This window comes from Pimephales promelas, chromosome 4 (assembly GCF_988280905.1).
Source record: "Pimephales promelas chromosome 4, fPimPro1.hap1.1, whole genome shotgun sequence".
In the NCBI taxonomy this organism is placed as follows: domain Eukaryota; kingdom Metazoa; phylum Chordata; class Actinopteri; order Cypriniformes; family Leuciscidae; genus Pimephales; species Pimephales promelas.
The window spans coordinates 16,129,842-16,154,601 of NC_142772.1; the positions used below are offsets into that span (position 1 = coordinate 16,129,842).

Here is a 24,760-nt window from a genome sequence, read left to right on the forward strand (position 1 = left end):
TTAAAAGGGCCTCGATTAACGGTTAATGAAAAACTCGAAAACGTGCAGCCCTACTTTTTATATCGCGCGCAAAAAAAATTGCTGCTTGAAATGGAGAATCGCCTGTACTGGTCTGTCGAGGATACCAAAGCTCTTCTGAGCATTTGGGCAGAAGAAAGGGTAACGTTACGACGTCAATTTGACGCCGTGTGAAGAAACAGTTCCTCACCCGTCCCCCTCTGTTATTATTAGTGGCGACTCGCGAGACAATCGGGACACTATTGCACCCACGGCAGGTGAGTTAATATACATGCTATCTTCCTAATTTAAAAAATAAATTAATTCATAATACCCGCTGAAATGGGTTGGGTTGTATGACGTTTGATCCAGAAAGGCGTGTTAGGGGCGGGGTTTAAGGCAACGCTGTGGGGCTACTGGCCCGGCAGTGGAAACGCAAGTCCGGTGCTTGAGGCCCGAGGCCACTAGCTCGGCTCGGCTCGCTGTTAGCTCTGGCCCGGCCCTAGCCCAGCAGTGGAAACGCGGCTAATGAAGGCTTATCAAGATAAACTAAATGCTTGATTTTCAAAAGTATATGAAGTTCGTTGCGGTCCCAGTTGGTATTTGGATGTCTCTGACCTTCTTACATCAGCCTGGCTCTTGTGGCACCGGACTGCTTGTACCTGGCATGTACGTGCGCTGAGTCCCAGACCCTCTCGCTTTTCTCAAACCAGGGGTTTCACAGCTGGTACATTCAAGGACTCTTCTGACCAGGGTAACAGGGTGGACTGACGTAGAGAGTTCAATGAATACTCGTCTAAGGACAGAAATCGGTTCCAACTGTCCTTATGGATGTGGCAATATATCCTTAAGAAGCAGATGGTCTCCTGGATCCTCCGCTTCGTCAGTTCCATGTTTCTCCTACCAAGGAGATTAACTGCAACGACACCAGATGGCAGGCTTTGGAGAACTGAACTACTGCAACCAGGATGCAGGTGTAGAAGTCTACTACTGGAAGATCTGTGATGAAATCTACAACCAGGTCTGACCAGAGGTGTTGAGGAACTGGCAAAGGAAGGAGCTTGCCTGTTGGAAGATGTTGGGGAGATTTACAAGTTGGAGGACCCGGCAGAGCAGGTTCTACTTGATTACCAAATAGCTACTAGTTGCCGATATCGTAGTTCTACTAATAGTTTCTTAAAGGGCACCTATTATGGAAAATTCCCTTTTACATGGTGTTTGAACATAAATGTGTGTTGGCAGTGTGTGAGCAAAACCACCTTAGAATGATAAAAATCCACCCAGTGGTTTTTTTACAATCTCAATAAATCATATGCACTGTGTCAGAACGAGCTGTTCTAAGATCCAGCTCTTTGTGACGTAGAAAGTGAGAAAGGGGTTTGTTTGACAGTGTGGTTGTGGCATAGACCCCGCCCTCTGTGATCTGTCCATCCTCCATTGTTTCAACGACAGCCGGTAATGTCTCTTGGAAACATAAATGTTCTGTCGTGGACTCGTGGGTTAATCCTGTTGTTGTAGCTTAAAAGTTAATCCTCAACTGTGGATCGTCATCTACTGTTTGCGATCCACCGTCACATCCAGTAACAGTAAGTGTATTTTATGATTTTTGAGCAAATAGTCTTTTCAGTCAATGTCAGCCAATTCAACAACAAATGCGTCTAAAGTTGTTGTCATCTTAGGATGTCTGTGTAGGCTATATAATTTAAACCTTGTTTGTATAGTGTGTAACCACACGTTTGTATATATTTAAAGATATTGTATTAAAAACTGGATATATGTTGTTGTTCTGTAAGTTAGCCATTTCCTCACATTTGCCACAGAAGCACCTGTATGACAAGTAAACATGACGCCACAGGTCCCTCGCATAAATGTAATTTCGCTTGTTGTAGCAAACTTCACACTATGTGTATGTAATTTCAGAAAAATTGCACCAGCATTAGTGTTTGTGTGTGTGTGTGTGTCTTCCACATCCATAATTGCAAATGGGACATGATTACAACAACTCTATAAGTACATAAATGTATCAACTAACCATACCGAGACGTACTGGTCCATTCTCATTTGTGTTTATTCTGCCGGAGTCTCTTCGTACTATTTATATATTCCGATTCAAACGTACGCTGAATGACATTCAAAACAGCGGTTTCTCACACTCTCTCAGTACCGACTGCCAACTTCACAAATACATTCTAGGGACACCAGAGACCAATATTACATCTTGTAAAAAGGGGCATAATTGGTGCCCTTTGAAGAGGAAGACACATGGATAAATCTTAGGTGGATGCCACTGCCGCTGTGATAGGATAGCTCCAACGTCTGAAGTAGAGACATTGACATCAACAACGAATGCTTTAGTCGGATCGGAATGTAACAAGATGGGTGCACTGGTGAAAGTGGCCATTAGATGTTAGATGGCTACTGTGGCTTGGTTCCAGGACAGAAACTTGGGCTCGGTTCTTAGAAGGGAATTCGGCCCATAATCTGAATGTAGTTTCATATGAATTGTAGAAATGAGTTAAACCTTGGAATCTCCTTCCCCTGGTCCATTTTACCACCTTGAAAACTGATGACGCATGACTGGTATACTGTGGGGATGATGGCTTGGAATGGTGGAAGTACACATTCTCACAGACTCAGGATTGGAGGAGATGGCTGTCACGCGGCTCCGGCAAAGGAAGATCCATAGTTGCAGTCTTTGCAGGCAAAAATTTCTCCAGAGTCTCACAAGAACTGAAGTGAGTGTTGCTGGAGCCAAAGTCACCCAATGTCAGCAGGGGAGCTCCGCAGTGCAAGCACACCTAATCTTCCATGCATCGTTGATATTTGAGCAGTTGTGAGATGGAAGATCCACTCCAATCTGATTTTGCAGGGCGTGTTGAATGGCTAGTGGTCGGGGAATGCAGTGTTAGATGTTTGCTGACGCAGGAGTTCATCCAAAGTCACAGTCTAACTCATAGCTGAATAAAAAGCTCAAGGCTCATGGCATTGTCATACATGGAGAGTTGCAGCCACAGGGGAGGTTCCAGTCCCTACCAGTAGGCAGTGAGGAGGGCACCTTATTCCATTCGCTGGCTACCTCTTGGGTTCAGATCTGAAGAACAAAGTCAGTGATTGACTTCTTTCCTTGGGGATGATTATAACTCAGGTGAGTGTAATGGTTGTGTATGGGTGGAAGGAGAGGGAGAGTCTGGAGCTGCCTTGACACTCCACAGGAATTGTCATTACATTCAAAGTAATTTTTCATTTAACATATAATATATAATTATTAAAAATAATACAGCATAAATATTATGGTTACACTTTATTTCGATAGTCACTTTAGACATTCTACTAACTATAAGTAACTTTTCAACTACATGTCAACTAAGTGTCATTAGTCAGTAGACTGTTAGGTTAGGGTTAGGTGTTAGGGTTCAGGTTAGGAGAACAAGTTGACTTTTAGTTGCTAAGTTACTTATAGTCAGTTGAATGTCTGTTGGGGGACCAACAAAATAAAGTGTTAGCAGATATTAAGCTGACAGTCTACTAATTCTGCAACATGACATCATGACTTTTGCGTAAACATACACGCCACTTTCGAGTCAGGTGGCGTGTTATCTCTACGCATTTTGAGCTATCCGCGTGTATGCGTGTATGTCTACGCCATTAACATCCGCGTCATTCCGCGTGTCTGTACACGCAGTCAAATCTCCAGTCATAAATGCCATTAACCCCAGTGACGGTTAAGTTTAGGGGTGGGGTTGAGGTAAGTCATATCTTTTTTTTACCTAGGATGGTAAGGGAACAGTCAGAAATGCTATTAACCCCAGTGACGGTTAGGTTTAGGGACGGGGTTGAGGTAAGTCATATATTTATATAACGTTAAGTCAACGGCATTCATAAACACGCTGAAAGGCGATTATGCGTCTTGATAGCGCGCCAAAAATGGAAATACGAATTGGCGTGGCATACACACGCTACTTCATGAGATCAGTCTGAATACTCTAATGATAGTTAGTTGACATGTAGCGGCAAAGTTACTTATAGTTAGTTAAATGTCTAAAGTGGACTATCAAAATAAAGTGTTACCAATATTATAGTATACTAATAATAATAATAATAATATTTACAATATAATATAATAATTAAATATAATAAAATAATATTTTAAAAATTACAAAAATTAACGTGCTTAATTTTCATGAAAATAATATTGTAAAAAAATATATATCATCTGTCGTTTCATCTGAGTGTTGGGGTCATACTGGCCATACAGACTCCAAACAAGACAGATGAGAACATAGTTTCCTTATAGCTCATTTGAACAGTGCAGGAGATGAGGGTTGTACGTGTTTGTATGTGTACTGTATGTGACAATCAATACTCATAGCGCTGTACTGATAATGCCTCTTTTAATGAGGCTTATAAGTTTATAATGAGGCTTAAATTTAAATCAGGCTTTTTTTAATGAAGCTTAAAAGTTCCCTGGCAGTTTGCCTATAAAAGGGGCAGGAGTACAGATGACACAATAAGTAGCATCACCCACTTAGTCATAAAGCAATTGGAGGACCCGAAGGCCTATGCACGATTACTTTTCATAGATTTTAGTTCAGCCTTCAACACGATTCTACGATACGATTCACGATTTTACTTGAGACACTTAAAAATATGGGTGTAAGCTCTTTAATCGTTGAATGGTATTACTCATTTTTAACTAATAGGACACAATATGTTAAAGTACATCAGGCAGCCTCAGACCCCAAATCCATCAGCACAGGGGCACCACAGGGTTGCGTGAGCTCCCCTGTTCTTTTTACTATTTATACTAATGAATGTGTGAGTAAACATCCACACAATTACATTTTTAAATTTTCTGATGATACTGCTAAACTTAGCTTATTGTATCGAGACCAAGACACAGTCTCCTACCGTTCAGAAATAAAACAGTTTGTGGACTGGTGTGATGCTCACCATTTTATGGTTAATGTCACTAAAACAGAGGAGTTAATATTTGACCCAAGATCAATCTGTGAACCTAATCCTGTACTTATTCACAATTCACCAATACGCCAGGTTACGTCATATAAATATCTGGGTGTTTTTATTGATTGTTCCCTTACCTGGCACATTCATTTTGAATATCTTTGCACCAGGTTGCAACAAAGGATGTACTTTTTAAGAAGGCTAAAATTGTATGGTGTCAATAGAAAACTCCTGTTTTTGTTTTTTAAAATTATTTTAGACAGTGTGATACGTTATAGTATGCAGACCTGGTATGGGAATCTTTCAGTTCAGTTTAAATCTAAGTTGGGGCGTCTGATCAGTACAGCTTTTAGAATTGTAGGGCATCAAGAACCGTGCTACCTACAGTCATTGTACGAAAAATCTGTGCTCAGTGAGGCACATAAGATTCGGGATGACCCAACCCACATTCTTATTAAGGAACTAGAGTTGTTACCCTCAGGTAAACGATTTAGAATGCCGAAATGCAGGCTAAAGGTATAAAAACTCATTCATGCCAGCTGCTATTATGCTAAACAGTAACAAATGACTGTTACCTAATTGTACACTTTTTATTCTCACTGTGTTGTGCACTGTTTTTTCACGGTCCAGTGTATTGTCTATACTTGTTTTGTCTATAGTGTATATTCTATGTGGTTTGTTGTAAGTGTGTGTCGCAGTGACTGTAGCCCAAGACAAATTTCCCCTCTGGGGGACAATAAAGTATATTTTATTATTATTATTATTATACCTTTGCAAATGGCAGCAGAACTAAATGAATGTTTTCTGAACCTTCACACATGATCAGTGCGGGTCTTGCAGTTGTGCTCTTCATTACATAAACATGATCCTCCTAGCTACTACCAGCTGTTATTTGACTGAGGGCAAATGCATTATTAACATTCATTTCCAGGAATTAGGTGGTGGAGGGAGGCTGAGTGATTGTGATATGAATAGTTTGAAAACGAAATTTAAACAAGCTTTGAGGAAGGGCATGATGGAGCAGTATGTGTGTGTAGGTGTGTGATCGCAGGTGACAATGCTGTCCATCTTAGCGTGTTAGTGGGTAATTAGTTGATCTCTCGCTCTCACAGCTGATGTCTCTTATGACATAGTTGACCAGTAGCCCTCCTTGACCTTTTTCTCAGCCCATATAAAGATCAATTTGGAGCATGTGTTCTTGAGCTAACCTTTTCCCAGGTCTGCAATATGAGAAGAGGCCTTCGGCCATTACTGTTCCCATCAACACAATTTCTTACACTCTTCTCTCCACTTGACAATATGAAATGGATAAATAGATGGTAGTTCAGTGCCAAATGAATGAGAAAACACTTGCTTCTCAGATGGTAGGAACCAAAAATAAGAAATAATTCATATATAAATAAAATAATGCCCATTTTTTTGAAAATCTTATCACTTTCAAAGTAATGCACAATATATATTTTTTCACATCAATCTACACTCCATACACCATAATGACAAAACAAAAAACAGATTTGTGAAAACTGGAAAAACTGAAATAAGTATAAGCATTGCATAAGTTTTTTACCCTTAACGGAGTACTTAGTTTAATCTTATTTTCATTAAGGCTATCTCTATATTTTCCTGCGTTGAGCTTTCCTTCTACCCTGATAAGTCCCCCAGCCCTGCCACTGAAAAACACCTCCACAGCATAATGCTGCTACCACCACAATTTACTTTTGGGACGGCACTGTGCAGGTGATGAGCAGTGCCTGGTTTCTCTCATACTGTACATGATGCTTGGAACTGAGGTTCATCAAACCAGAGAATCGTGTTTCTCTCAGTCTGAGAGAATCCATCCAAGTGGGTTTTCATGCAACTTCACTGACGAGAGGCTTGATTCTGGCCACTCTGCCATAAAGCCCAGATAAGTGGAGTGTTGAAGGTATGTTTCTCCCATCTCCATATATGATAAAAGTGCTAAACTAGAGTGAACATCAGCTTCTTGGTCACCAGCAAGCCCCTTCTCCATTGATTGCTCAGTTTGGCAAGGAAGCCAGCTCTAAGAAGAGTTCTGTTTTTTCTAAACTTCTTCCATTAAGGGTTAAGCAGGTTGCATGCTGAATTTTTAACAGCAATTGGTTTACTACTGGTTTACTACTTTTTTTCTTTGCATAATTGTGTTTATGGGGTGCAATATAGCATTTATTTGTGTTTTTTCTTTTTAAAAAGTCTTATTTTTCATAAATTTCACCTTTATTGTAAGCTGTGTTCTCCTCTGTCCTCTGAACGACTGGTTGACTTCCTGAGTATATGAAACCCCTACCTCAGAAACAGGCAGTGGGCTCAGATTGGTTAGTTTGGGCCGTGTGTTGTGATTGGCTAAACTGTAGCTCACGTTGTCCAGAAAGTTCACTCCCATTACCTTTACGGGCGAAACGTGCATGTGCTCCGGTCCAATGCAGAGCCGCTGTGGTCCAATGTACAGTAAATAATGGTGTCGATACTGCAGTATCATAGCCAGATTCAGACTCAGAAAGCGGCGATGAAGAGAGTCAAGCAGAACCTCCCTAAACACGGCTCTTAAAAAAACGTTTCTGAATGGTAATTTGCCAATATATATTTTTTTTTTTACTTCATCCACGTTTGTTTTACACTGACTGGCTACTAACGTTATATACACAAACAAAGTCGCCAATGGTTTACGTTCTTGATCAAATAGAAAATAACGTCATAAAGTATATATATACATGAAAAATACATGAAAAAAAACATTAGTACTTCAGGTCCATAATGTTTGTACGCGTTTGTCGTAGACACAAAATAGCATAACTACTAGTAGCCTAGTGGCTATAAAGCCAGCGCTGGCATTTTTTTAAAAACTAAAACACAAGGCTACGTCTGAAATTATACATGCAAATACATTTAAAATGATTAAGTCTTAGCCTACTTACAGGTTGTGCCCAACAACTGCTGCCTCTGGTTTTAAAGTTGGGTCTGCTTCATGTTTTAGTAACAGTTTCTTGTTGAATCCGGCATTGAATTCGTGGAGATTCTGGAAGCTGTCTTCCGTAAATGCTCAGCACAGAAAGTTGACGAAGCACAGCGTCCGTGGGAAGCTCGAACACAGAAGAGCTGACAGCTGGGTGAACATAACACACTCAACGAGCCGCAGAAATATGCGCATGCCCTTTTTTGCAGTTTCCGGAGGGAGGGGTTGATGTAAATGTATGGGTTAGTGATGTCTAAAACCCAGCTGTAGTCCCAATCAAATCATTTTTGTAGGCATTAAACTTCCTGATTTTAGATTTTAGAAGACAATATCTCTGCTTACATTTAACTTTCAAGCGCTGCAACTTTGCAGATACTGTTCATGCACCAACAGCAACATTACACACTATTTAAAATGAAAAAAGCGAAATCGCAATCACCCCCCCCCCTTTAAGAGACCACTGGAAAAAAAAACGGCTATTTCTCTGGATTTATTATTTATATGTATCTGTTTTGATCAAAATTACATTGTTGAATTTATTCTACAAAATACTGAAAATGTTTCTTTCAAATTTTAAAAGAAAAAAGTTGTCATTTAGAGCATTTACTTGCAGAAAATGACAACTTGTCAAAATAACAAAAAAAGGCCATGACTGGGTGTTGATATGGTGATCCTCCAACCACACCTTGACTGGCCTGGCAGTGTAGATTGGACCATTGTCCTGTGGGGAAAAAAACAAACAAAAAACAATCCTTTGAGTTGGGGGATATTGTCAGAGCAGAGGGAAGCATGTTTTCTTCCATAATAGCCTTGCCTAAGTGGATTCAGTTACAAGACAGGCTTCACAAAGACAGATCTGCCTGATCTTCTCTGATGAGTCCAGTTTTCAGCTTTGCCCAACACCTGGTCCTCTAATGGTTAGACAGAGACCTGGAGAGGCCTACAACCCACAGTCTCTCGCACCCACTGTGTAATTTAGAGGAGGATTGGTGATGATCTGGTGGTTCTTCAGTAAGGCTAGAATCAGGCAGATACAGTATGTCTTTGCAAGAATGCATAACTCAAGCCACGTACAAGATTATTTTGAAAGAAAAATTGCTTCCTTCTGCTCTGACAATGTTCTCCAACTCGAAGGATTGTTTTTTTTGTGCTGGTCAATGCTCCAATCCACACAGCCAAGGCCAATCAAGGTGTGGATTAGGGATGGGCATGATTAATGACGATTGATTACGGATCATTAAGAATTTCGTTGATCACGTTAATTTGATTAAAGTTAAAGTGTAAACAAGGCTTGAATACAGGGTTAAAATCAACACTGGCATTAATGGGAAAGCATGGAAATGGAATGTGTGATGAATGTGGCATACTTGAAACAGTAGAACAAGCCTCCAAACTTTTTATATTTAAATTTGGGAATGACCAGATAGGTCTGTTCAGATGAGCGCAAAGTTCTGGGTGGTTGATAAACTGTTACTAAATTGGCGAGGTACACCGGGGCCAGACCATTAATAGCCTTGAACACAAACAGTAGGATCTTATACTCCACCCTAAACCGTATCGGGAGTCAGTGGAGCGAGCGGAGGACAGGGGTGATGTGCGAGCGTTTGGAGGTGTTGGTGAGTAGACGTGCTGCCGTGTTCTGAACCAGTTGAAGCCGATTAAGAGATGATTGATTAAGTCCAGTGTAGAGGGCATTACAGTAGTCTATCCTCGAGCTGATAAAGGCATGAATGACTTTTTCAAAGTCAGCTCGGGACAAGAATGGTTTGACCTTACTGAGAAGCCTTAGCTGGTAAAAGCTCGCCCTGACGACAGCACTAATCTGTTTGTCATACTGCAAATTTTTGTCAAAAATAACACCCAAGTTACGTACAGAAGGTGCAAAATGAGGTGTTAGAGGACCAAAACTGAAAGAACTACTGGGTAAATCAGGGCTGAAAAGAATGTACTCCGTCTTTCCTTCATTCAAATGAAGGAAATTCTGGGAAAGCCACTGCTTAATGTCCCTAAGGCAGTCATAGATGGGGTCCAGTGCAGAACGATTGTTCAGAATCACAGGAAGGTAGATCTGGAGGTCGTCTGCATAGAAGTGAAAGTGAACATTATGATTGGAGATGAGTTGTCCAAGTGGCAGCATGTAGAGAGAGAACAGAACAGGACCGAGAATGGATCCTTGAGGCACACCGGATGACAGAGAGGCAGATGAGGATGAGAAGTCGTCAAGCATTACTGAAAAAGTTCTGTTAGTGAGATATGAAGAGAACCAATTTAGCAGTGCGCCCTGCAAACCAACAAGATGTTGAAGACGGGAGATGAGGATGGAGTGATCCACGGTGTCAAATGCAGCGGTAAGGTCCAGTAGTACCAAAACCACAGAGCTTTTTCTATCCAGAGCTCCAAGAATGTCATCATGGACCCTTAGTAACGCAGATTCAGTGCTATGTCTGGACCTGAAACCGGACTGAAATTTATCACTAATGACATGCAGTTGTAGGTGAGACTGAAGCTGGGAGAAAACAAGCTTCTCCATCAACTTAGACAGAAATGACAGATGAGATATTGGTCGAAAATTGGACAGTATGGTAGGGTCTAAGCTGGGTTTTTTGAGCAGCGGTCTAACAATAGCATGTTTGAGAGCAGTGGGAACAGTCCCTAAACTTAGACAGCTGTTCATGAAGGTGACGAGAAAAGGACCTACGATGTCAATAGCCTCTTTCAAAATCCTGGCAGGAATAGCGTCTAGAGGACAGGTGGTAGGCTTCAGCTCATGAACAGCTATCTTAAGGTCCTCCAGAGTAACTGTATTAAAGTCCTCCAGCATGCATTGCGTCGCTCGGGAGGAAAAGACAACAGCAGGAGCATGTGTGATAGTTTGCCTAACAGACGAAACCTTATCCAAAAAGTGTTGTTTGAATGCATTGCATGTTTTTTTCTGATACATCATTTAAAACAACAGACACCGGATTAATGACAGAATTAACAGTGCTAAACAGGATTCCGGGGCGGTGGCTATTGCTATTGATGAGGTTAGAAAGGTATTGTCCTTTAGCTTCCTTCACAGCTCTTTGAAAGGTGGCAAGACTGTCTCTAAACATGTCCAGTGACACCTGCAGCCTATCCTTCTTCCATTTACGCTCAGCCTGTCTACACTGGCGTCTGAGGACCCAAGTTGAATCATTGAGCCAGGGGACCGATGGACCTTTGGTCGTCTTTACCTTGTAGGGCGCAACAGAGTCCATAATCTGGGAGCAGATGGTGTGGAAGGAGGAGAGGAGAAGGTCAGGACATAAAGGCATTGTCAGTTCAGCAGTGGAGACGATGTCGGAGACAGAGAAGTCAGCAACAAAGTTATCGACTGTGGATGGAGTAATAATGCGACGACGAAGGGGGGCAGTAGATGAGGAAGCAGGAGAAACAGCACAGATGTCAAACCGTATGAGAGAGTGGTCAGAGATCTGACACTGCTTAATGTCCCTAAGGCAGTCATAGATGGGGTCCAGTGCAGAACGATTGTTCAGAATCACAGGAAGGTAGATCTGGAGGTCGTCTGCATAGAAGTGAAAGTGAACATTATGATTGGAGATGAGTTGTCCAAGTGGCAGCATGTAGAGAGAGAACAGAACAGGACCGAGAATGGATCCTTGAGGCACACCGGATGACAGAGGGGCAGATGAGGATGAGAAGTCGTCAAGCATTACTGAAAAAGTTCTGTTAGTGAGATATGAAGAGAACCAATTTAGCAGTGCGCCCTGCAAACCAACAAGATGTTGAAGACGGGAGATGAGGATGGAGTGATCCACGGTGTCAAATGCAGCGGTGAGGTCCAATGAATCTAAAAGTGCCTTAAAATCATTCAAGACCCTGTCATGGCCAGCCCAATCTGCAGACCTGAACCTCATGAGAAATGTCATGCAGCTTTTAAGCTGTTAAACTATTTTACTGATAAAATCGTCAGAGCAGCACTGACAACGCGTTTCTGTGCAAGTGTGTGTCCGTACTGTATATGTGTGCATTTGAGTGGGGGAGAGAGCGGTAGAAAGAGAGTATGTGCTTTTCTATAATACATAATAAATTCAAAATGCACAATAAAACTTGGAAATAATCTGTCATTTTTATCCTATTGTTTACTGTATTTATTTGCTTGGTCAGTGACCTGCCAGGAACTACTTTAGTAGTGTTGCCCTGAAAATAATTGCACAACTTAGAATGTTAATTTATAAATAATAAATCCAGAGAAACTGCAAATTTTGCAGTGGTCTCTTATTTTTTTTCCAGAGCTACAGTTGAAAATTTATTGTGGGGGGGAAAAAATACAAGCTAAAATAATTTGACTAATCATATTAGAATTAGCCTTTAGTTGTCATTGCACGAAATTTCAGAGACTGCTCAGCGGTTCTACAATACATACACATATAACAACGCAATCTCATTCCATTTATAAACTTAAGTGCAGATCTTATTCCTTTTATAAACTTAAGTGCAGCAGGTAAGACAAGAGATAAGGTAAGTGCAAGTTCAAGTTTCAAACAGATCTTGCACAGTCCGCAGTAATGTTCATATATAAATAGCAAAATAGCACTATTAGGGACTAGATGGCTTTTGGATAAAAACTGTTCATGAATCTGGCAGTGTGCATTTAATTGGCCTGTATCGCTTTTCTGAGGGCAGAAGTACCCAAGTAAATAGAAGTAAATACAGTAAACAACAGGTGGTAACTGGGGTGAGAGGAGTCCTTAACAATGTTTTTTACTCTGGATAGGTAGCGGTGGTTTATAATGTCCTGGAGTGATGGGAGAGGGCAGCCAATGATGTTCTGCACTATGTTTATAACCCTCTGTAGAGCTTTTTGTTTTTTAGACACTCTCTATACTACATACTACATACATATACTACACTCTCTACACTCTCTCTCTGGCAGAGCGGTAGAAGGCCATCAGTAGCTTTGAACACAGGTGGCTTTTCCTGGGACTCGCAGGACGTGCAGACGCTGCTGTGCCTTTTTAACAGCAGCTGTCATGTTTGTGGACCAGGAGAGACTGTCAGATAAATGGAATTTAAAACTTCATACTTTTCCACAGTCTTCATCTATAAAGATGGAGCACTTCATGAAGTCCAAGATGAGTTCTTTTCTTTGTGTTTAACAACAGGTTGTTTTTAGAGCACCACAACGTAATAATTAGGACCTCATTAAGATAAGCAGGAGTGTGAGGATATACAGTCATAATAGACCGGTGCTGAAATTGAGGGGGGCGGGGAAGTGGAGACCGAGCCTGACATACTGAGACGGTTAGTGAGAAAATCCATAATCCAGGTAGAGAGGTGAGCGGAGAGGCCCAGGTGCAGGAGTTTCCTGATAAGTATGTACGCTATGATGGTATTGAACGCAGAACTATAATCAATGAAGAGCATCCAGAAGTATGTCCCTCTGTGTGAGGGCAATAGCATCCTCTGTAGACCTGTTGGCCCAATAAGCAAATTGATGGAGGTAAAAAGAGGGAGGAAGTCTGGCGTTAATGAGCCTCATTGCTAGACTCTCTAGACACTTTCAACAACAGAAGTGAAGGCCATTGGTCTGTAGTCATTTAAACTGTCTACAACAGGCTTCCTGGAGACCGGGATGATAATGGCTGTTTTAAGGCAGGGTGGAACGATGGCTTGTGACAGGGACAGATTAAAAATGTTAGTAAAGCACATCAGCACATGTGAAATACCTCTATCATTCTGATTGGATTAGAAGACCAGTCAGAAAACAAAATGAGGAAAGAAGTGCTTCCAATCATTGTGTTCTTGTTTTAGCAGTGGTTCCGTCCAACAAAAGATGTGTAGCCATCATTGTTTTGCATCAAAATGGCCTCATGCAATGGCTGAGGTTCTGGGCCATTCGCAGAAAAGCACACGTTGTGCTGAGTGTTGCATGCCTTGGTAACACACACTGTTTGCCGGATACCATCGTTTCGGGTATAAATTGCATTCAGCATCGGGGGTGTATTGCTGCTTGACTTCTTGCTCATCATTGGACTTTTCATCTCTTGCTGACTGGACGAGTGGCGCGATCTCCGCATGTTCGGCACTGTGAGCCCGGAGTAGGAGGGCTAGTTGTCCAATAATGACGCGCTAGAACACGGTCGCACATTCACGCAATCTCCGGTGACAACACCGCCACCTTAATATACCCCTTGGAATGAATTACCTTAACTATTATCAATTAATTGGATGCTGATTACCTGCGTGCATCTAGGGCGGAGTCAATCTACGTCAGAGGACGTCAACAAACAGCAGCAATTCACTACATAAGTAATTCTACACTTCGCGAGGCAGACAAGGACATTACACTCACCTACAGGATTATTAGGAACACCATACTAATACTGTGTATTTTAACCCCCCTTTCGCCTTCAGAACTGCCTTAATTCTATGTGGCATTGATTCAACAAGGTGCTGAAAGCATTCTTTAGAAATGTTGGCCCATATTGATATGATAGAATCTTGCAGTTGATTGAGATTTGTGGGATGCAGCACATCCAGGGCACGAAGCTCCCGTTCCACCACATCCCAAAGATGCTTTATTGGTTTGAGATCTGGTGACTGTGGGGGCCATTTTATAACCAACACGTGCTACTCTGAGTAAATCCTAATAATCTGTTTGTAGGGGAGGATCATCAGCATCAACATATGCTTTTAATCCAATGAGTAAAATAAAAAAAAAACAGCAATGTAAACACCTAATATAACTTTATATAAACACCAAAATAGACTCATAACAAAGAAACAATATTCAAACAGTGTTACAAAAACACCCAGCACACAAAGATGTATATGGTTCTGTATATGAGATTAAAGGGTTAGTTCACCCAAAAATGAAAATTAAGTCATTAATTACTCACCCCCATGCTGTACCAACCCCGTAAGACCTTCGTTCATCTTCGGAACACAAATAAAGATATTTTTGATTAAATCTGAGGGCTGGATCACTCTTCCATAGACAGCCTGAGGGACTGCCTCTTGACGGCCCAGAAAGTCATTAAAAGAAAAGGTTTAAATATTCCATGTGCCTACAGTGGCTCAACTATAACTTTATCAAGCGACGATACTTTTTGTGCGAAAAAAAAAACGTAAATAACGACTTTATTCGACTTTCCATTACTTCCTTATGGGCGCATGCGCGAGAACTGAGACGAGACCGTTCTTCTTCGACTACTTTTTGTTACCGGCTGCTCACCGCTTAGGAGTTTTACCGCCTCCTACCGTATAAGATGACGTACTGATATAGCCGGAGGCGCAAAACGTTCTGTTTACAAGCAGTACGTCATCTTATACGGTAGGGGGCGGTAAAACTCCTAAGCGGTGAGCAGCCGGTAACAAAAAGTAGTCGAAGAAGAACGGTCTCGTCTCAGTTCACGCGCATGCGCCCATAAGGAAGTAATGGAATGTCGAATAAAGTCGTTATTTACGTTTTTTTTTTCGCACAAAAAGTAGTCTCGTCGCTTGATAAAGTTATAGTTGAGCCACTGTAGGCACATGGAATATTTAAACCTTTTCTTTTAATGACTTTCTGGGCCGTCAAGAGGCAGTCCCTCAGGCTGTCTATGGAAGAGTGATCCAGCCCTCAGATTCAATCAAAAATATCTTTATTTGTGTTCCGAAGATGAACGAAGGTCTTACGGGGTTGGTACAGCATGGGGGTGAGTAATTAATGACTTAATTTTCATTTTTGGGTGAACTAACCCTTTAAGTTCCAGTAATATATACTTTCAGTCTTTATAACTTTCAATGTTGTAGACAGTTAAGGTTAAAGTGTGAAAGTCATATGCAAGCCTTAACTGTCTTTAAGGAGTCAAATGATGTGGAGGCTTGATGGTAAATGAAATCCAACGAAGTATGACCGTAGTCCAACATATAGCCCTCCCGTCAAAAAAGGAAGTCCATAATGGTAATCCAACAGTCAAATGATGCTATTTCCAACCATGAGCCTCGAAGTAGTACTCAAATGTGGGTCAATCCCAAACAGGACCACAAAGTAGGAACAAATATTTATTCAGCAGATACTGAAAAGTCCTTCTAAAAAACACAAAATCCCTCCTGTTAATTATCTGCATTAAAGCCACTATATTCAATAAGCACAAAAAATAATCTTTCACCAGATCGTAAACTTCAACATACACATGAAGAGTTCAGATGCAAAAGCCTCTAAATGCCATTTGAAATTTTCTTCTAAAATGAAAATTTTTATCAAGCTTGTATATTTAAGTTCAGTAATTTCACTTAAATGACAATTAATAGGTAATCTTCATTTCCATTCAAGTGAAATTAATCTTCATTGTCATTCAAGTGAAATTACTGAACTTAAATATACAAGCTTGATAAAAATGATCATTTTAGAACAAAATTTCAAATGGCATTTAGAGGCTTTTGCATCTGAACTCTTCACATATACATTTTACTTACTTACAGCATGAAAGTTTCCCAACCAGGACTTTGGGTGCTTCTCAATATCCCCCCTCGTCTCCTCGCTCCTCCATCCTCCATCCTATGACCCGGAAACTGATTGAGCTCAGCCATCTTAAAGGACATCTCAATTCTCTAATTGCTCCGTGAGGAGGCTTCCAGAGGATTCATGAGCGAGGATAAATGGGTGCATCCTATGCGGAACTGTTTTACTGACTAAACGTGATGCACGTATCAATTCTCGTCCCCTTCACATCGGTCACAATCATTTTAATTTATCCTTTATCTTTTCAGTTTATATAAACCACACATCTCACATATTTCAACAGTGTAGCCTATCTTTATTATTATTTATTATGAATTTATTAAATAACCAAACTTCAACAACATAAGGGCAGTTCCTTTTAGTGTTGCTGATGACACTGTGGAGTGATGCTCGAGTGATCAAGTATTTCAACATATATAAAAAACCTTTTATTCAATTCCTACATCCTTATTTCCTTTCCTCACTTCCTTCCCTCACGTCCTACAGGGGGTGGAGCTGAGACGCGAGGAAAGGAAGTGAAGATAGGAAATGAAGATGCACAAATACGAAATGAGAAGCACCCTTTGTTTGACCGAGGCAAAGAGTATAGAAGAACAAGAGGCGAAACTCTGATGCTTTTTTGGTAACAGCCACTAGATGGCGCTTCGGTAGCGCGGCAGCCATATCGGGGTGAAAATGCCAAATGGAGTTACTGGACAACAGCACAGATAACAGTTTTTTGAGGTAGTTTTTTCTTGCATTAGTGAGTATTTCCATTGTATGCAACTTTACACGTTTACTACTATTATTAGTTACCAACTCCACTAGGCCTGAAATATATTTTGGACGTTTTAATCCCCTGGATCATGCTACAAACATGATGATCATTGATGCGCTGTGTCCGTTATCCTATAACTAATTGCCTCTTTGGACATTGGCCTGTTTTTTTTTTTGTTTGTTTACATGGTCTTGCGTCATTAATATAAGATATTAGTGTAACGGAGGCCAGCTAGTAGTTGCTGTGCGAGTAAACCTCACTCCCCTGATCTCAATAGGCGCTCTAGCGACAGACGCTAGAGGCTGCAGTCTTTAGCCTCCTTGTTAGCGTGCCTGACTCTCATGCCGGAGACCCGAGTTCGAGGCCCGCTGGGAGCGGGGCGAGTAGGACCCGGGTGGAGGGGTTACATTAGGATATTAATATAAGGCTAGTACTGCAAAAAAAATGTTTACTGTAAAGCTATTCTATTGCTGTTATATATTTATTGTCAAACATTTACGTTTTAGTACAATTTATTTGCTGAATTTATTTCATTGATAACTTATTTTTGTAAGTAACGTTATGTGTACCTCCCGGGAAACGGTCTATGTTATTATAACTTTATGAACTGATATCACTTTATTCTTACCTATCACACTTAATGTGGAGAGTAATATAATGAATTAAATCCTCAAACTTCCCTGTCTCAAGTTATGTGGGGGTAAAAGCCCGGTTAAGTAGCAACTTCTTTTTTAACTGCTATAAAGTTAACTGTTGTGAGTTAAATAATCACCTAGCCTAATTATTTCAACCTAAAAATGATCTCTGCACTGGACTAAATATATGGATATTATATGACTGCCGAGTCGCTTTCACCCCGAAATGGCGGAAGCGTAGAGCTGCTGCTGGGCGCTTGTGTTGCAATGGAACGTTCTATTGGCTTTCACTTCTTGTCAATATACGTTCTTTGACCGAGGAGGCCAGCCATGATAATTTCTTTCTGCTCACCTGGCTCTTTATCTAAGCACATATGTCTCACTAATACCCCTAGTGGCGAGGAGTGTAATGGCAGGTGACTGACAGTGTCTGTTACAATTTTAGTACAGTGAACTCATTGCCATGAAATGAAATGATTCGAGCTTTGCGACATGGTGCATTATCCTGCTGGAAGTAGCCATCAGAGGATGGGTACATGGTGGCCATCAAGGGATGGACATGGTCAGAAACAATGCTCAGGTAGGCCGTAGCCTTAAACGATGTCTAATTGGCACTAAGGGGCCAAAAATGTGCCAAGAAAACATTCCCCACACCATTATACCACCACCAGCAGCCTGCACAGTGGTAACAAGGCATGATGGAACCATGTTCTCATTCTGATTACGCCAAATTCTGAATCTACCATCTGAATGTCTCAGCAGAAATCGATCAGACCAGGCAACATTTTTCCAGTCTTCAACTGTCTAATTTCGGTGAGCTCTTGCAAATTGTAGCCTCTTTTTCCTATTTGTAGTGGAGATGAGTGGTACCCGGTGGGGTCTTCTGCTGTTGTAGCCCATCTGCCTAAAGGTTGTGCGTGTTGTGGCTTCACAAATCCTTTGCTGCATACCTTGATTGTAACGAGTGTTTATTTCAGTCAAAGTTGCTCTTCTATCAGCTTTAATCAGTCGGCTTATTCTCCTCTGACCTCTAGCATCAGCAAGGCATTTTGGCCCATAGGACTGCCGCATACTTGATGTTTTTCCCTTTTCACAGAATTCTTTGTAAACCCTAGAAATGGTTATGAGTGAAATCCCAGTAACTGAGCAGATTGTGAAATACTCAGACCGGCCCGTCTGGCACCAACAACCATGCCACGCTCAAAATTGCTTAAATCACCTTTCTTTCCCATTCTGACATTCAGTTTGGAGTTCAGGGGAGTCTTGACCAGGACCACACCCCTAAAAGCATTGAAGCAACTGCCATGTGATTGGTTGATTAGATAATTGCATTAATGAGAAATTGAACAGGTGTTCCTTTAGTTGAGTGTATGGGATATAATATAATCAACTTGTTAACATGCTTCACAGCGCCACTCAGTGGATTTAGTTATAACTGTGAGTTTTAGTGCTTGGGATTTATCATGGATTCACTGAAAACTATGTTGGCATTTGTGGAACTGCATTAGCATGGTTTAAATCATAGTTATCTGACCGTTATCAGTTTGTAGCAGTAAATGAAGAGATGTCTTATCGATCACAAGGATTAGGGTTAGGGTTAGGGTTAGGAATCTCCTCAACCACCACCAGTGTGCAGCACCCACCTGGATGATGAGACGGCAACCATATTGCGCCAGAACGCTCACCACACACCAGCTTACTGGAGAAGAGGAGACAGAGTGATGAAGCCAATTGGTATATATATGGGGATGATTAGGAGGCCATGATGGACAGAGGCCACTGGGCAAATTTGCCCAGGATGCCGGGGTTACACCCTTACTCTTTCGAAAGACATCCTGGGATTTTTAATGACCACAGAGAGTCAGGACCTCAGTTTAACGTCTCATCCAAAGGACAGTGCTCTTTGACAGTATAGTGTCCCCATTACTACACTGGGGCATTAGGACCCACACAGACCACAGGGTGAGCACCCCCTGCTGGCTTCACTAACACCTCTTCCAGCAGCAACCTGGCCTTCTCAGAAGATCTCCCATCCAGGTACTAACCAGGCTCAGCCCTGCTTACCTTCAGTGGGCAACCAGTCTTGGGCTACAGGGTGATATGGCTGCTGGCTATATTGTTGTCATAAAGGCAAGAGCAACACACCGCGAATCCAAATGTAGACTGTCCCTCGATGTCACCTAGCAGCAGCGCCGCGTCAGACATGCTTCTGGTGTGCAAAGACACAGAAAACGCGATGCAGCCGCCACACAGCTGACACGCTAAAGAAACACCACGCTCACGCCACGCAGCCAGTGGGCTCTATCTTACACCCGGCGCAGGCTTTTTTCCTCCAAAGACGCACACCGGTAAACTAGGAAATGAATTTGCTCTCCCTGGGCGGATCGGCGCAAAAAGGAGGCGTGTTTCGGCGCAAACATTCCCTGGTGCTATTTTACACTTCCAGAAAACAATTGTGCCACTGACCAGAAAAAACCTGGTCTAAAGTCAGTGGCGCGTTGCGCGTTGTTCATAATGCTATTTTAATGGCGCATGCTTGGCCATAGTTCCTCAAGTGGAGGAGTTTAAGTATCTTGGGGTTTTGTTCACGAGTGAGGGAAGGATGGAACGGGAGATTGACAGACGGATCGGTGCAGCTTCAGCAGTAATGCGGTCGATGTACCGGTCTGTTGTGGTAAAGAAGGAGCTGAGCCGTAAGGCAAAGCTCTCGATTTACCAGTCAATCTACGTTCCTACTCTCACCTATGGTCATGAGCTTTGGGTCATGACCGAAAGGACAAGATCCCGGATACAGGCGGCTGAAATGAGCTTTCTCCGCAGGGTGGCTGGGCGATCCCTTAGAGATAGGGTGAGAAGCTCGGTCACTCGGGAGGAGCTCAGAGTAGAGCCGCTGCTCCTCCACATCGAGAGGGGTCAGCTGAGGTGGCTCGGGCATCTGTTCCGGATGCCTCCTGGACGCCTTCCTGGGGAGGTGTTCCGGGCACGTCCCACTGGGCGGAGGCCCCGGGGAAGACCTAGGACACGCTGGAGAGACTATGTCTCCCGGCTGGCCTGGGAACGCCTCGGTATCCCCCCAGAAGAGCTGGAGGAAGTGTCTAGGGAGAGGGAAGTCTGGGCATCTCTGCTTGGACTGCTGCCCCCGCGACCCGGCCCTGGATGAGCGGAAGAAGATGGATGGATGGATGCTTGGCCATAATGTAGCGGGTACACAACGCGCATACACTTTGATTCTCTCATCAACACAGATGCAGTAGTTTTTATTTTTGCAAATCATACATTATAACAAGGAAAAATATTAACACATGAGGGAAATCATTGTGGTTTACATGAAGATGAAAAAAACTAATTACCCAATTTTTTTAAGGCTTATTGTAAGCTAGTACTGAAGGATCAGACCTGTTAGTGGGAAAAAACATATGTATATAATGTTTAACCGATGCTGATGTGGGAGGGTTTCTCCCATCCCCATACAAAGTCACTTCTCTATCTTTCACTGCCCTGACGAGAACGTCGGTCTCATCTCCTGTGAACGCTCCTGGCGCGCGCCTGGTAAACCCGCCGTCAATGGCGCCACCAGGGGGTGGCCAGGGGTGGCCATGGCCACCCCTGGCCGACTCCTGGCCACCCCATTGGCCACCCCAATGGCCAGTATTAATTTTTGTAGCATCAGTTATGCATTTTATAAATAAGTCAAAAATATTCTTAAGTAAAAGAAGACGGGGAATTATGTGTCGTGAAGTGCTTTTTAAGTGCCAAATGGTATACTGTTACAGCAGCTTTTAGGTGTGTTTTTGCCACGTTTGGACAGGCAGGGATGCAAACAGCGCGCTTTTCGGCGCCTCCCGCTTTTTTCACGTCAGTTTGGGTGACAAAGTCATCTGAAGTCATTCCATAGCTTAATGTGAGGGACAGAAGTATATTTACATCATTAAAGTATAAACTCGTTTTCCCTCCTCTGCGGCTGTCATCATTCTCCATTCATATTCAAACAGCACGCGCGCCTCTGGATGCACGGTAAAACTCTCTCCAATATGATATATTGACATTATAAATGCATGATCTGTAGATAAAAGTCTGTATATTCGCATAAAATTACTTTATTTTCTTGGAGTTTGTTGCTGTTTTTAAACGACTCACTACCGTGTTCTGTTAGATCACACATACATATCACAAGGATTATGAATCGGCATCAAACGCACAATAACTGTGAAACAAAGGAACAAATCGCACTAGGATTTGTGCGCTCAACATTTCTTCGATTTGTGACATGAGCTTTTAAATGCGCACTTATGAAGCGCAGTGCTGCTGCACACTGTGACTCCATGTTGCTTTGAGCACATCATTCTGCACCCGCGATGCGCATACACGCTGTGTGCTCTCTGTTTTTCATGTAATCATGGGTTTGCGCACTGAAATATTATTAAAAGCCAATATATTTTGTTATACCTAGCCTGCTCAATACATTTTAAATAAGCATAATGTAATTGTATATAATTTATTTGTAGTTTAGGCTATGCACTTCTGAATTCTTGACATTAATATATAAATATAAAATTGTGACATGATTGCCTGATTGAATTTTAAAAGAGAACTAATAGTAATTTGTTTTTATTAACATATTTAGATTTTATAAAATTACTGTGCAGATTTGCTGCTGATGTATACACTCATTAAGTGTATTAAAAATTCATAATACATTTATGTAATATTTAAAGGTGTTAACTGTAATCTTACACTGCAAACTAATAACTGAAAAATGATTAAATTCATCACAATTATGTAAGTATCTGGAAATTTGCTGTGGGGCAAGGACCCTTATATATCATATAATATATATCATTATATACAATGTAATATATATTAGTTGGGCCCTACTAATATCATTAGTAACATTAAATATTACACAATAAACCAAAGTATATCAGTAGGAGTTTCCTTAAGTCTTTCTGATAGTTTTCTACAGGCTGGTTTATTACAACAGTATAACAATTCTGAAATTATGGTTTATACTGTAGTTTTGGTGTGCCACCCCAAGATTTTTACTGGCCCCATCTGGCCACCCCTACGAAAAATTTCTGGAGGCGCCACTGCCCGCCGTTATAATAACAATCCGTCATGCAACATGCGCACCTGCTCTTAAAGGGTATGTTGGATGGCGCTCTGGTTTATTTCACATTACGCCCAAACCACACCTATGAATAATGAAGCTACTTCAGACCAACCCCTTTTAGATTTGCGCCAGGCGCAAGAGTCATTTATCCCGCCGGTTAAATAGCAACAGCGCTGAGATCCGCCCACAAAGTTACTTGCGCTTTAACACTTGTGTTTCTGATCGTTAAAATAGGGCCCAGTGTGTCTCCGGCCTTAATAAACAAACTTCAGCTAGTTCAAAACGCAGCAGCTCGAGTTCTTACCAGAACCAGGAAGTATGACCATATTAGCTCGGTTCTGTCAACCCCGCATTGGCTGCTTATTAAACATCATATAAATAAAATATTGCTGATTACTTACAAAGCACTAAATGGTTTAGCTCCGCAGTACTCGAACAAGCTGTTAATGCATTATAGTCCTTCACGTCTATTGCGATCTCAAAACTCCGGCCAGTTAATAATACCTAGAATATCGAAATCGACTGCTGGTGGTAGATCCTTTTCCTATTTAGCATCAAAACTCTGGAACAATCTTCCCAATATTGTCCGGGAAGCAGACACAGATCAGACAGCCATCAGCACTGATCCTCAACATCTCGTCTCCAAACCGGCGTGATTACTTCGACTTACAAACAGATGGAAATGGACAAATACTCTTAATGTTTCGATCCAATTTGTTTTGTAATCACTGTTCCTTCGTTGGTCAGAGGAGAACTGGCCCCCCGACTGAGCCTGGGATCTCCCAAGGTTTTTGTTCTCCATTCTGTCACCTGATGGAGTTTTGGTTCCTTGCCACTGTTGCCTTGGCTTTTGGCTTGCTTAGTTGGGAACATTTACTATTCAACAATATTATTAATCTGTATTGTATTATTTTCATGTCATCACTGTGAAGCTCCTTTGATACAATCTGTATTGTAAAAAGCGCTATATAAATGAAGGTGAGTTGACTTGACTTGACATGAGTCAAATGTGGTGCCAACAATGAATCATCCTGAGACCATTCATATGTGGGTTTGCTTTTCATCCAAGGGAGTGGGCTCTGCCACAATTCTGCCCTAAACACTGCAATGAATAAAGAATGGTCTCAAAACTTCCAGCAAGAGCAACTTCTCCCTATGACCCAGGAGCAATTTGGTGTTGATCTGTGCATTTTTCAGCATGATTGAGCACCATGTCACAAGGCAAGAGTGATAATGAAGTGGCTCAGAAATTTTGGATCCATGGCCAGGCAACTCCACAGATCTTAATCCCATATAGAGAACCCCATAGTCCACAAAGAGTGATCAACTCTGAGCTCTAATAGAATGAGCAAGAATGAATAGCCATCAGTCAGGATTTGGTCAGAGTGAATTGAGGTAATGAAGAAGGGTCAACACTGTAAATATAGAGTCTTTGGATATATTGAATGTTTTTTGTTTGTTTTTGTTTTTTTCAAATAAAAGCCTTTAAAACCTATTAAATGATTATCATTGTTTTCCAGTATACCACAAAAATGTGAAGAAAAAAAAATCTACAAATAATGAAGCAACACATTTTGTAAACACTAGATATATGTCACTGGCAATACTTTTAGCCATGGCTGTATAATAATTAATTTAAACACAATATATATATATATATATATATATATATATAATAATAGAAATAAAAAATTCTCAAATACCAGTAAATTGACTAGTGCAAACCACCTTGCATGAAAATACTCTCCTTCCATAAATTTTGCATCTGAAAGAGAAACTCTTACAAATGCATATGCAATAAGGTCAGCTGCAAAAATTGTGTCCACGCCTTTTCAGC

At 41.5% G+C, this 24,760-nt stretch overlaps 1 protein-coding gene across 5 annotated transcripts in view; it reads right to left on the minus strand.

Moving 5' to 3' along the window:
* The window catches only part of specc1 (sperm antigen with calponin homology and coiled-coil domains 1), a 269,017-nt gene that overhangs the window by 54,523 nt on the left and 189,734 nt on the right, over nt 1-24,760 (minus strand). The window contains exon 13 of one of the 5 annotated variants that reach the window (XM_089130000.1): nt 8,457-8,651. The exons of the other annotated variants lie outside the window; for them this stretch is intronic. Coding sequence (XP_088986126.1) covers nt 8,472-8,651 — 180 coding nt within the window. The 3' untranslated portion in view covers nt 8,457-8,471. Of the gene's footprint in view, nt 1-8,456; nt 8,652-24,760 lie in introns of those variants that run through there. 5 annotated transcript variants of the gene reach the window in all.